Source organism: Salarias fasciatus, chromosome 14 (genome assembly GCF_902148845.1).
Source record: "Salarias fasciatus chromosome 14, fSalaFa1.1, whole genome shotgun sequence".
Taxonomy (NCBI): Eukaryota; Metazoa; Chordata; class Actinopteri; order Blenniiformes; family Blenniidae; genus Salarias; species Salarias fasciatus.
Window position 1 is genome coordinate 9082046 of NC_043758.1, and position 12123 is coordinate 9094168.

The window sequence follows — 12123 nt, forward strand, 5'->3', positions numbered from 1 at the left end:
CTCAGAAAAATGTTTGAACATGCTTCAAATTGAATCGGTTTTAATAAATACTTCTCTAACATACGACAAAGTGCTCATGTTTTCAACGTCCCCTGGTCAGCACATCCTGCTTCATGGGCAAATATTCACACAGTTAGACTGTCAATGCATTTCAAGTATGCAGGTTTACAGTTTCAGCCTTCTTTAAACTCGACTGGGTTTCCACATGTTGCACAGCCTGGGTTTCATAGATCAGACACTTTTCCTCAGGAGGAAAAGTTACACAGTGCTCTAAATTTTAAACCTATATTACAAACAGGATGAACATGGTTGATCTCTGAGAGAAATTGAAAAATAAAAATAAGTTATTGTCACAAAAACAAATCAGTTTTCACCTGATTCACCGTAGAGACAATTCAAACAGCAAAGTTAAAAACACATCAGTGAGCCGTGACTGAGGATTCCTTGTTGCCACATTTAAAGGCAGTTCTTGAGGTAAATCAGTCCCACTTCTGTCCAAAAATCACAATCCAAATAAGCCTAGGTGATTCGTAGTTCATATTTTCTACCAAACGATGTAAAGAGAAAGTGTTCCTCGTGGGTCCTTCGGGGTTTGTTACCAGACGTTGTGCGTGGGCTCGTCGGCCTCGGCCGCGATGGACAGGAGGATGGCTTTGGGCGTGTTCTCAAACAGCGCGGCTCTGTTCTGAGTCTGGCCCTTCTTCACCCAGTGGCCGTAGATCTTGAAGGCGCAGGCGTCGATGAGCTTGCGGATGGGCTTCACGGCGTACGGGTCGCTCTTGATCACCTCTTTGGTGACGGGCTTGGCGCGGCGGTAGTTGCAGTAGATTCGCATTGTGGCGAGCACAGTCATGCAGATGACCTGGGAGAACGTAAATAACACGGTTTAACGCCATAAAGCGGAGTGGAAAGGATTCTGTTGTTTGTGACTACTCCTGAGAAGGATCGTCGAGTCGGAAGGTCAAATGAGCACGTTGAAGGGGAAATCAGGTTTTTAACAAAAAAAGATAATGTGGGGTTGAGCTCACCTTGAAGCGCCTGTATGGAGAGAACTGTCGCACCTCGTCCACCACGTACTGCGAGAAGAAGGAGTGGTTGAGAACGTCCCTTGCTGTGAAACGCTGCTTTGGATCCACCACCAGCATCCGAGAGATCTGAAAGAATCACACCAAATGTTTCATTAATAAGTGGTACAGACACTTCAGTGGAAACTCAAACACAGAGTTCAAGATGATCAGTGTAGTGGTTAGCGTTCTATCCTCTCTGCTAAAATCTCCTCTCCTGCACTTAAACCCTGAACCGTCTTCATCAAACCCACCAAGTCTTTCACGGTGTCTGAGCGGTCCTCCCACTCCGGGGAGGAGAAGTCGTATTTTCCCGACAAGATCATGCGCAGCATCAGCATCTGCTTGCGGTGCCAGAAGGGCGGCGAGCCGGCCAGCAGCGTGTACATGATGACCCCTGAACTCCATCTGCAAACAGGAGCAGCCAGACAGATGATTTTCACACTGCATACACTCACTATGAGCAAACCTAAAGCGATGGTTACAATTTTAACAGAAAATTCTTGCTTTTTATCTACAAATATGTCTATATAAATAGCTGTTTTTTTTAAACATACCCTATAATGGTGTATCTATTTCAAAGTAGGACATTTCATGGAAGTAAATTATTTTTTTAAAACACCACTGATGAGTCAATTTAGTAATGAATTTCCCAGAAAGCATTATAAAAAGAAAACAACTGAGCTTGTATGCATGATGTTCAGATAGATTAGATTGATTTCCTCACATGTCCACAGCTGTATTGTATCCTGCATGTCCTCCGTCCATCGAGCACTCAATGATCTCCGGGGCGAGATAACCCGGCGTACCGCAGACCTCTGCATTACACACACACACACGAAAAACAATCAGTTACTAAAGATACAGAGCATTTCCTTGTTTATTTGTTACTTTACAGTTACAGAACTCTGTTCTGAGGATTCGGTTGTGGGGAGGGGCAAGGATATCACCCTGCATTCAGGGATCTCCATGGGATGTTTTTCCACATCAAGCAGCCCAGGAGACCTGGCTTCTAGATGACTCCAGCTCTAAACTATTAGTGTGTGTGTAAGTGTGTGGGTCTGTCCAGGGTGTGTACCCTGCCCTTCCACCAGAGTCAGGTCAAATAAGTCCAATGTCAGTGTTTTGCTCTGACTTTTAATAAAGGTCCATTAACAGGTGTCGTGTTGAGTTTGTTTGTTTGTATCGGCTGTGTTATAGAAGACAAACTGAGAAGATATTATGATTGAAGTAACTTACTTGAATGCACTGAAATACATTAAAATTTAGAATATCAACCAGTACTCAACACTGTTAATATAATTTACTTGCATTTGTATAAACAAAAGGGAATATTTATCCCTATGACAGTGTAAAGCTTTCTTGTTGAATTGAAACGTACATCTCCTGCTGACTGGATGTGATCCATATTTACATTTTCACCAGCCGAACTAAACGGAAGGCTTCTTGTGCCATTGGACTTGGCAGTTCCCGCTAATGATCCCAAGCTTTCTGGGAAGTCTGAAAGGTCAATGAGCAGCGAGAGTCTGAGACTGCAGCAAATAGATCAGTGTCCTGTTTCTTAACCTTTTGTAAGAGCGCGCCCAGCGTGTTGCGCAATCGGACCCTCGGCTGACCACCGACAGCTGCTGGGCTCAGCGCAGCTCCGCAGGGTGTAAATACAGGAACTTTAATAGTGAAGGAGACTCGCATATCATCAGCGTAACATACCAAGTGTCCAAGGCGAGCTGGACTCATGCTGAGCTTTCAGTTACACTCAGATGTCTTAAGATGGTTTCTATTTATTTTCAGTGAAAGTGGTTGATTCCTATCATTGAGCTGTGACTGTCTGAGTCTCGGCTGACCTTTGAGCTTCTGGCCCGGCTGAATCTGCACAGCAAAGCCAAAGTCTGTAAGTTTGATGTTCATGTCGTCATCTAGGAGGATGTTCTCCGGCTTCAGGTCCCGGTGGACGATGTTCTGCGCGTGGAGAAACTGCACCACCTCCAGCAGAGCGCGCATGATTTTCCTGAAACACACACAAACACACACTAGTCAGAGTCTGAACGTCAATAAAACTCACCATTTTTGTCTTCATTGTGACCTCTGACCTGGTTTCCTTCTCACTCAGAGTAACTTTCTCTGTCAGGTAGTCAAAAAGTTCACCCCTCTTCATCCTGGAGAAAGGAAGTAAAATTTGTGCTTATAGTTTAGGAGAAAAGTAATTTTTGAATTTTTTTTCTCATGACGCTTTTACTTACAGGTCAAAGACCAGGAAGTAGAAGGCTTTGGATTCATAGCAGTCTTTGAGCTGGACTAGAGAGTAGAGTCACTGAATGAATGGATCAGCTGAGACGCATCATGTGTGAATTCCACACAGCGAGCGATCTTACTGATGTTGTCCTGGCCGCAGACTTTCTTGAGGATGTCGATCTCCTTCACCGTGGCCTCCCTGATCTCCTGGATCTCCTGCGGAGACATCTTGTCGGAGGGGGTGATGTCTATGATCTTCACCGCGTACTCCTGAGACGTGCGCTTGTCCACGCAGCGGCGCACGACGCTGCTCACTCCCCTGAGGGACGCACAGCAGACTTGTCACGGATGGGATAAAACTATCAGATGATTTGTTTTGCATTCTGCAAACTCTCCTTACATATTTCAATAAAGCAGCTTGATAAGTCAAAGTGAGGTGAAGTGGCTGCTTTAATCCAATCGTGTCAGCTTGATATCAACAGAATAACGTGCCTGTCAGGGTTGTAGCAAAATAAAGGTGCTGGATCCGATCCCAGCTGAATATGTGTGAAGACAAGACACACCGTGGAGATCAGCAGTCCATCACAGCGTAAACACCAAGAGAATTAACTGTTTTAAACCATCAGCAAACCACAAAAAAGCAAACCCAGGAATGCACAAGGAGAATTTGCAAACTGCACAGTGCTCCCAGACTTCTCTCAAGATCAAACTTATATTCTCACAGTATTATTAACCTCTACTCCATTGTTAGATGATAGACTGTTATGTGCTCTACATAATGAATTTTTACATAAAGAAAGCATAAACAGCAAATCTACAAGAGAAGATGGAAAATATTTACAAATATATAAAACACAAAATTTGAAAAGCATTTTGTTTACTATAATTCACTCTGAAGTGACAAATGTGAAACTCAAATGAAATGTCTTAATATTATTGATTCTAGGCATCATATCCTGTGTTACTGCGCCCTGTCCCTTCTCTCTTCATTACAATAACGTTCAGTTTCTGACCTCAAAAAGTTCACTTTGGGTAAACCTGAACAAAAAAGAAAATTGCTGGAGTTTGATTTTGTGTTAATAGATTTTTTTTTTCTCAATATGAAGGTTAAGTCTGTTTTGCGGTCTGAGAGGAGCAAAACGACTGTTTTGTTTTTAAGCTGAATAGTGCTGCTGTCCCTATGGCTGTACTGTTGGGTAAAATAAATATAAAATATGAGCAGCATTTCTGTGGAATCTGTACTTCAGAGTGATGATTGTTCATTGAGTAAAAACCTTCTTGTCAGTGTAAATATTCAACCATCTTTCAATGCTGTTTGATCCTGTTCCGGTCGGTGGAGGCTGGAGAAGATCCCAGCTCACTGTGGGAAAAGACAGACACCATCCTGGACTGTCTGTCTGTCCATCACTGATCGAACACACTAAAACAAAACACAACTATACACAACCACTTATCCACACCAACAAGCAACTTCTGAGGAAACCAAAATACACACAACATGAAACTGCACAGAGAAATCCTTCCAAATGGACTCGAACTGGAGAAATTCTGGCCATAATGAAGCAGTGCAAACCACTACACCACCATGCGGCCGCTAGAGTGAAAGTTTCCGGTTAAATCCCTCCAGGCTGTAGCTGGGGTGGAACGGTGCACAGAAACTGAGCTGACTTGTGGCTCTTTTTGTGCTGGCGACTGAAACGTGTGGAGAATACCGGCTGCAGGAGCTCATTGTCCGCATCCGCCGACCCCTTGACCCGCATTGGTGAAAAGTATTACGTAATCCACGACCACGAGCGTGACTAAACCTTTGTGAAGTTGAAGTTAACGAGCACAGCCTCCTCGGACACCGAGACTTACGTAACGGCCCCCTGGTCTGGCGGCTGGAGGGGAATGGCAACGAGCTGGCTCCGGGACGGCGCTCATTCAAGCCATTCAGCAGGGTTTTCTCTCAAAGTGACAGCTGCTCCAACTGAGGCCTGAATTCAGCCTGAAAATGCTCGCAGTGTTCAAACAGGCTCCACATACTAAAGTTGTGTGGAAATTCAGGCTCAAATAATGTTTTTAAAATAAAAGTATGTGTTCAGTAAAGCTTTACAGTTTCTGCTGTCTTCTTGATTTTAATGTGACTCAGGTTTAGCTTGTCTTTCAGTCTCTGCTGGCTTTTTACTTTTCTAGTTTTTTTTAAATGATGGGTGTGTTGAGGACAAACCTTCCCAGGATCTCCTTGGGCTCATATTTGTCGTAGAACTCCTTGGCTCCCACCCAGTCTGGGATGTCCTCTTCTTTCGTCATGATGGAGCGACGCCGGTTCACTGCCGAATGTACACAACTGCTCTCTTCTTACAGCTCGCTACAGGCTGCGGACAGAAGACAGTTTGAATGACACCGACCTCGCGGCTTCTCCTGCAGATTCATGACGTTTCATCATATTGAAAGCGTTTGTCGTGGCTTCAGGCGTTGTTTGCTTATCAAGTCTTGTGAAGGCTTTGTTGCACGGCTGGAATTGGATCCTTATCAGTAAGTTTTCACGCTCTTGGAATTTATCTTGCTCCACACATGCATCAGCTGGCAGTTACACAACATAGAGAGTGAATTGAGAAAAGGTCAAGGGCGTAAATATACAATCACAACTGAAAATTAAATAATTTCTATGTAAAACGTTTGTAGGCCGCCACTACGTATTTTTATATCCACTCCAATCATAGAAACATATGTGCACACTGGTTGCAATATAGCATTTTTAGATTTTTCATTTGCACACGTTTTTGACTTTGGAGGCATTTTTTAAAGCTATAACTTCCAACCCTTTGATGCGTTGCTGTGTCACCCCGTACAGACATCATGATGACAAATCAGAACGATAAACTGATGCAAACATTCAGAGTAATTCAAGCTGTGCCAAAACACTTCGAGAGCTTCCATGCTTTTAGTGAATTAAATCATGTTGTGATTAAAACTCTTGTTTTACTACTGTACATTCCAGTAAAGTTAACAGGTAAACAATCCCGTCTGCAGGGATGATCTCATGTTCTCTCAGTAAAACACAGCTCACTTGGCTATATTTGGTGAGCTCTTCAAACCAGTGATAGTAAACTGATGGCAAGCACATAATACCTGCCTGGAGCTGTGCCAACCATGGAGACATGAGTGGCTGAATTCAAGAGCATGGTGACAGTGTACGCCTCCTTTAACAACAGAAACACCGTTTGTTTCATCTTTCACTCTCTGTCAGTGCAACAATTAGCTTCATATTTGATTGATTTCCTTATGCACAGAGGACTACCTGATACAAATTACATGAAACATTCATTTATTTGATGTAATGTAACGCAATTACATTGCAAGATATACTCAGTGGTGTGTACCTTCTATGTTGTTCCATTTTCAACAAACATCCAGTCCGAAACATCTAATAAATATCAATAAATATTAATCATTTTGATTCCGTTTTGCTTCCTATACACTTTTATTAAATATAAACGCCATAATGGGGTTTCTTCTCACGTTGAACATCTTTTAATACCAGTTTAAATGCATTTATTGAGCTTCCTTTGGCTCTGATGTTGGCAATAAAAAGATGTAACATGTTCACTGTCTCTTGAATTCTGCTGGAAACTATCGAACACGGCATGTGCCCGTGTGATCTCTGTTTGACCTTGCCCGGGCTCCCGGGGAGTGAATTAAGCTGAATAAAAGGCGGAAGGTCACTCACCGCGGGTCCATGCCGGGGAGAGGAGGCGCTCGGTGCTTTCAGGCAGGAGGTCAGAGGCGCAGTGGAGCCGCCGCTGCTCCTGCCATGTTGCGGAGGGTGAGCTCTAATGTCAGATGCCAAAAATAAAAAGCTGCTTCTGCAGCAGAGCAGAGCGGCAGCAGCACATCGTGTCCGCAGAGAGAGAGAGAGAGAGAGAGAGAAAGAGAGAGAGAGGGAGAGAGAGGAGGGAGGAGGGGGCTGCGCTTACAGGGATCCAGCATTACTCAACATGAGCATCGGACTGAGTGACAGGACAGGTGCTGCTGCGCCACGTGGTGGAGCTGATGGACCCTGATGAGAGAAGCTGTGGAGCAGCTCCATGCTTTAGTGGCTTTTTTTTTTTTTTATGTGTGTGGAGTTTGCATGTTCTACCCTGTGTCTACAGCTGGTTCCTCCCACATAAAGGATAACATTTGCCCCCTTCCAAGAACCCCCTGTGCATGCTTTTGAGGTTACTGGGTGACCTATTAGCCTGGTGGTGAACCGGTGACCTGTCCAGGATGTCCCGTCTCTCAGTTCCAGCCTACGCAACTCTAGAAGTTGAAGCAATGTCCCCTGAGAAAGTATTTTTGGAGGACAATTCGAACATTTACTCAAGAAGGGGGGCGATCAGTGATTCAACTAAGTTTACTCGTCTTCTCTGCATGAACATCGATGAACAGCAGACATGCTCAGGTTTCCGCTCGTCTTCAATGGAGTTCTGCGCCTGTAATTGCAATCAGTCACAGTGGGGAGACACCTGGAACACGCAGGACCAGAGATCTGGTCACACACCCCTGGTGTAGAGGAAGGACGGGCAGATCAGAACATTCAGGTGAAACTAAATGCTCCAATAATGGAATCAGTCTGTTTACGATCCAAGTGCTTTATTAGTTTCAGACTAGTTCCAAGCAGAATGTTGTCATCTTGGAATCCAGAAGATGGAAAATTGTGTTTATTGCACCAGAAATCCTGAGCTAACGGGAGGAGTCTTACTGAAATCACAGACACTACAACTGACAATCAACTCAAAACAAGCCATGCCAAAATATATAAACATTATTTATAAGACTATGTTTACAAAGCTCTGCAGAAATAATTTATGCTATCTGATGTGCGACTCTCAAAATAACTCGTGTTTATTGTTTTGATTTCTGTTGAATGACGCCCTCTTGGTATCCAGAAGATGTGCGGTCATCTCTCTGCAGGTTTTTCTCTCCATCTCACGAAAGACCTGTGAAGGACAGAAAGTTTGACACATCTAGATGATCTCAGGTGGCAGATTTACTAAAAATCCTTCTGGACATAAAATAAAGTGAAGCAGTCAGGAACTGCGCCTCCTTGTGGTCAGTTTGAATATTGCAAGAGCTCAAAAACGAAGACAGCAGCTGCTCACTGATGGAACAGCTCGTTTGGCAGCATGCTGAGGATTCAGGTGGCATTTATTCATATCTTTATTACAACATCAAACCTGGACACAGCTTTAAAGAGGCAATAAAAAGACTGTAGAGATGATATACTGAAGGGCATCTTTTCGCTCACCGTTAGCAAACTTGCACTGTTTGAGCACATCACTGAAGCCCTCGCAGAGCTTCAGGTCGCTCTGGTTTTGTGCGCATTCGATGAACTGCTTGAGCTCGTAGGAGCAGGCCTGCTGCTGCTGAGGCATCTCCTGCTGGTACATAGACTGTGGCTGCTGCTGGTACATGGGCTGTGGCTGCTGCTGGTACATGGGCTGGGCTTGATACGGCTCCTGGGATACACAGAACAAATGGCAGGATGTTTCATCTACAATAAACACGCCATTAAAAACATCTGTAGAAAATGGATGACCAGTCCTTCCAAAGTTTAAATAAATCACAAGGCCTCATACAGTGGTTAATCAAAACATTATGAATATATAAGGAACACATTTTAGACTGACATGTTCATTGAAGCACATTCAATCAGTAAAATAAATCAACATCTACTGTGGAGGGAGCTCATGTGAAGGGAGCATTTATATGTAGGTCACAATGAAGGAGAAGCATATCTTTGAAGTGTCAGTGCATTTAGCTTACCAGACTACTACAGACTTGAAAACCTCAGCAGGCTTCAGCTGGTTATCTTTTACATCTACTTCAAACAGACTGGGTCACAGTTAATGAATACTTCACTCAAGACAGGACGTATCGTAGAGCAGTGTTTTTCAACTATTGTGCAATTGAAAATTAGCCAATTTAAACTAATTGATCTAAAAACATTTTCTGAAAATGAATTGATTTTTGTCTGCAAATATGCTATTGTCGAGTGTCTGTGCTGTCTTGTGACTGGCAGGTTGATCATGTAAAGGCAGAATCATGCTTTAAGTGTGAATGAGACATGTAGAAATGAGATACACAGAATCTGCATGAGAGAATGCTTGTGGCCCACATGTTGCAAGAATGCAAAATAGTGACATTTCTTATTGGAAAATAGAGAAATTTGTTTTTGTTTTCATGAACATTTCCTTATGCATGTAAAGCTTCCCAAGGCTAATGACTGTGTCAATTGCCAGGTTATGAATATGATTTTTGACTGGTTTACAAAATAAAACACTCCTCGTGTGAGTGAAGCGTGGAGGGGAGCGACTTAGCAAGAGACAACAACTTGTTGGACATTGGCCGTCACTCCGGCTGCTACGTCAGCTGGAAATGACTTTTGGTCCTTTTTCCTAACAGTACACAGATTTGTACTCTGACAGGAGAATATGATTAGAAAATGTTATGCTGAAGAGGAGTGAAGAAAATACAGAACTGAAATTAACATTGTTTTTTTAATTTTTTTTCACCTGCATAAACACAAAAAGAAACAGGCAACTTTTGTAAAGTTGGAAAAAAAACACAAAGATGAATTAGATTCACATTGAGCGAGTATGACTATCACTACTTTATTAATATATATACTATTACATAAAAGATCTTAATTACTTTTCTCTTTGTGTTTGATTCAAGACACTTTGACAAGACTGATTTCATCTTCTTAATGTAGGTACAGAGTTTCAGTTTTTAACATTTTCAGTTGCCCTGTGATTTTTTTTTCAGTGAAAAAAATGTACCCTGGCTCCAAAAATGTTGAAAAACACTGTCGTAGAGGATGCACCAAACATATCATTAGTCCACATAAGGTCATACATATTACACTTATTAATTAGAAGTGATAGCACTCCCACATGCTTTGATTACACAAAAAATGTTTACTCTTTCCAATTTACGGATCGGTCTGTAAGATTCAGACACACTAATCTTCCTTAGCACTATTCCTGGCTTGTGGCTGGCTGAACTTCAGTTTACCTGGTATGTGACATCAGGCTTGGCAGGCTCTGAATGTCCTCCACCGAACCCTCCGGTCATCGCATGGCCGATGGTGTGGCCCACCGCGGACCCGATGCCTACGCCGGCGGCTGTAGCGGCCATCTGGGCAAACAGGCCCGGCTGCCTGGGTGCTGCCGCCGGGGCACCCACAGCAGACGGAGGAGCCTGCATTGGAACCGGGGCGTGGGAGGGAGGGGGTGCAGCTCGAGCCATGGGGGGAGGAGGAGGAGGAGGTGCCCGGCTGTAAAGAGAAGGTGCTTATTATTACAGTATAATACAGACTTTAGAATCTACATTTATCTCCTTTCCTGTACATAGATGAAAATGCACCTGCATTGGGAGGCTGGAACAACAACTTTTTAAAGTATCGGAAGCTATAATAATAGCAACATTGTATGTCTGAGTACATTCTGTGTGTGACACTGTGGCAAACAGTGTCATTTGAGGTCAGTGGAAGTTGTTTGTGTGAGGTGTGGAGCCTGGTGCTACAGACAGTGTCCCGATCAGCAGAAATACACAAAATTCTTCCAATTGTCATTTCTTTTATAAATATTTTTATGATGATGGCAAAGCATGCCTCACACAGACATCTGGAGGTAGTAAGATATGACTAATGTTATTATTATAGTTTTCAACTTTGTGTGACTGTTTTGTTCTGTTTTTGCATAGGGGCACTGTCATGCTGGATAAAGCGACCATTAAGTAATCACGTGCGTTAGGAGAACTTTGACAATGACAACATAACATTATCCCAAAGTAAAGTGTCACATACGTCTCGTTTGCTTGATGTTACTGTACGTTAAAGCGAACAGATGATTTTAGTGTTGGATTAATAACAGAGCTACGAACAGGGAAATAACCACGTGACGATTAAACCCGACCAAAAGACACGTCCCCGTTACTTCTGAACAAATATAACACCCCAGGAATAAAACAGAGAAGATATACTTAAACAAAAGAAAGAAATTGAAGTAGTTACAGAACACAACAGATCATCGCCAGCCCAGTGAGGTTATCTAAACGTTAGCTTAAAGCTATCGCGCACACCATTCTCTGCGTTTCAAACTATTTTGAGTTATAAATCTAAATCTTTAGATGTTACCTGGCTGGGGGAGCCATCCTGGACGTCCTGCTTCTGCTTCCTCTGGGCATTTTCAATAAAAGACGTCGCTTCTGTGGTTTTTTACAGAGAAATACTATCACCGTGTAACTGACGGCTGATCTCGACGATTTCGACCTTAGAATAATCCGGAACCTTCTGAGTGTTACATGATTTGTCCTCCGGCTAACTTCCGGTGTGATGTAAACAGCAGGCACGATTCCGTCAATTTAAAAAAATATCTCATTTTCTGCCTCATTCGATTTTACAGCATTCTGTCTATAATTACACTTTTATTTTAGCTGTTCCTATGAATACTGGATTCACCGCAGAAGTTGGTACATGTGTTTATTTTTTAATCAAATTAAATTTAAGAATTCAATTGTTTTAAAAATTGGGAAAATGTATCAATAAATGTCTGCTAATGGGTAAGTGTCTTATCATGTAACACTCGCTACAAATGCGATTTCCATAGATATCTTATAGAACACTATTGTATATTATACTTTTATATTATTTTATTTATTTATTATTATTTTTATTAAACTTTTTTATACTTTTTATTATTACTCATCAAATACACCATCCAACAACCCCAAAACACTTTGTTGGACACGTTATAATCCGCACATTCACTACGCTGTGGAACACCAACAAATATCGTAG

The 12123-nt window shown here is 42.6% G+C and overlaps 2 protein-coding genes across 2 annotated transcripts; both read right to left on the bottom strand.

Moving 5' to 3' along the window:
• Positions 1 to 34: 34 nt before the first annotated feature.
• On the bottom strand, positions 35 to 7162 carry LOC115400817 (phosphorylase b kinase gamma catalytic chain, skeletal muscle/heart isoform-like). Its single transcript, XM_030108864.1, has 10 exons — positions 7009 to 7162; positions 5506 to 5653; positions 3437 to 3615; positions 3305 to 3359; positions 3155 to 3220; positions 2909 to 3072; positions 1792 to 1882; positions 1319 to 1472; positions 1029 to 1154; positions 35 to 862 (listed from the first exon to the last, which is right to left on the bottom strand). The coding sequence occupies exons 2-10, from the start codon at positions 5586 to 5588 to the stop codon at positions 596 to 598; spliced, it is 1185 nt and encodes a 394-aa protein (XP_029964724.1). The 5' UTR covers positions 5589 to 5653; positions 7009 to 7162; the 3' UTR covers positions 35 to 595.
• A 739-nt stretch (positions 7163 to 7901) lies between these two features.
• Positions 7902 to 11606, bottom strand: LOC115400832 (coiled-coil-helix-coiled-coil-helix domain-containing protein 2-like). Its single transcript, XM_030108883.1, has 4 exons — positions 11461 to 11606; positions 10338 to 10599; positions 8569 to 8779; positions 7902 to 8260 (listed from the first exon to the last, which is right to left on the bottom strand). The coding sequence occupies exons 1-4, from the start codon at positions 11508 to 11510 to the stop codon at positions 8250 to 8252; spliced, it is 534 nt and encodes a 177-aa protein (XP_029964743.1). The 5' UTR covers positions 11511 to 11606; the 3' UTR covers positions 7902 to 8249.
• Positions 11607 to 12123: the final 517 nt, after the last annotated feature.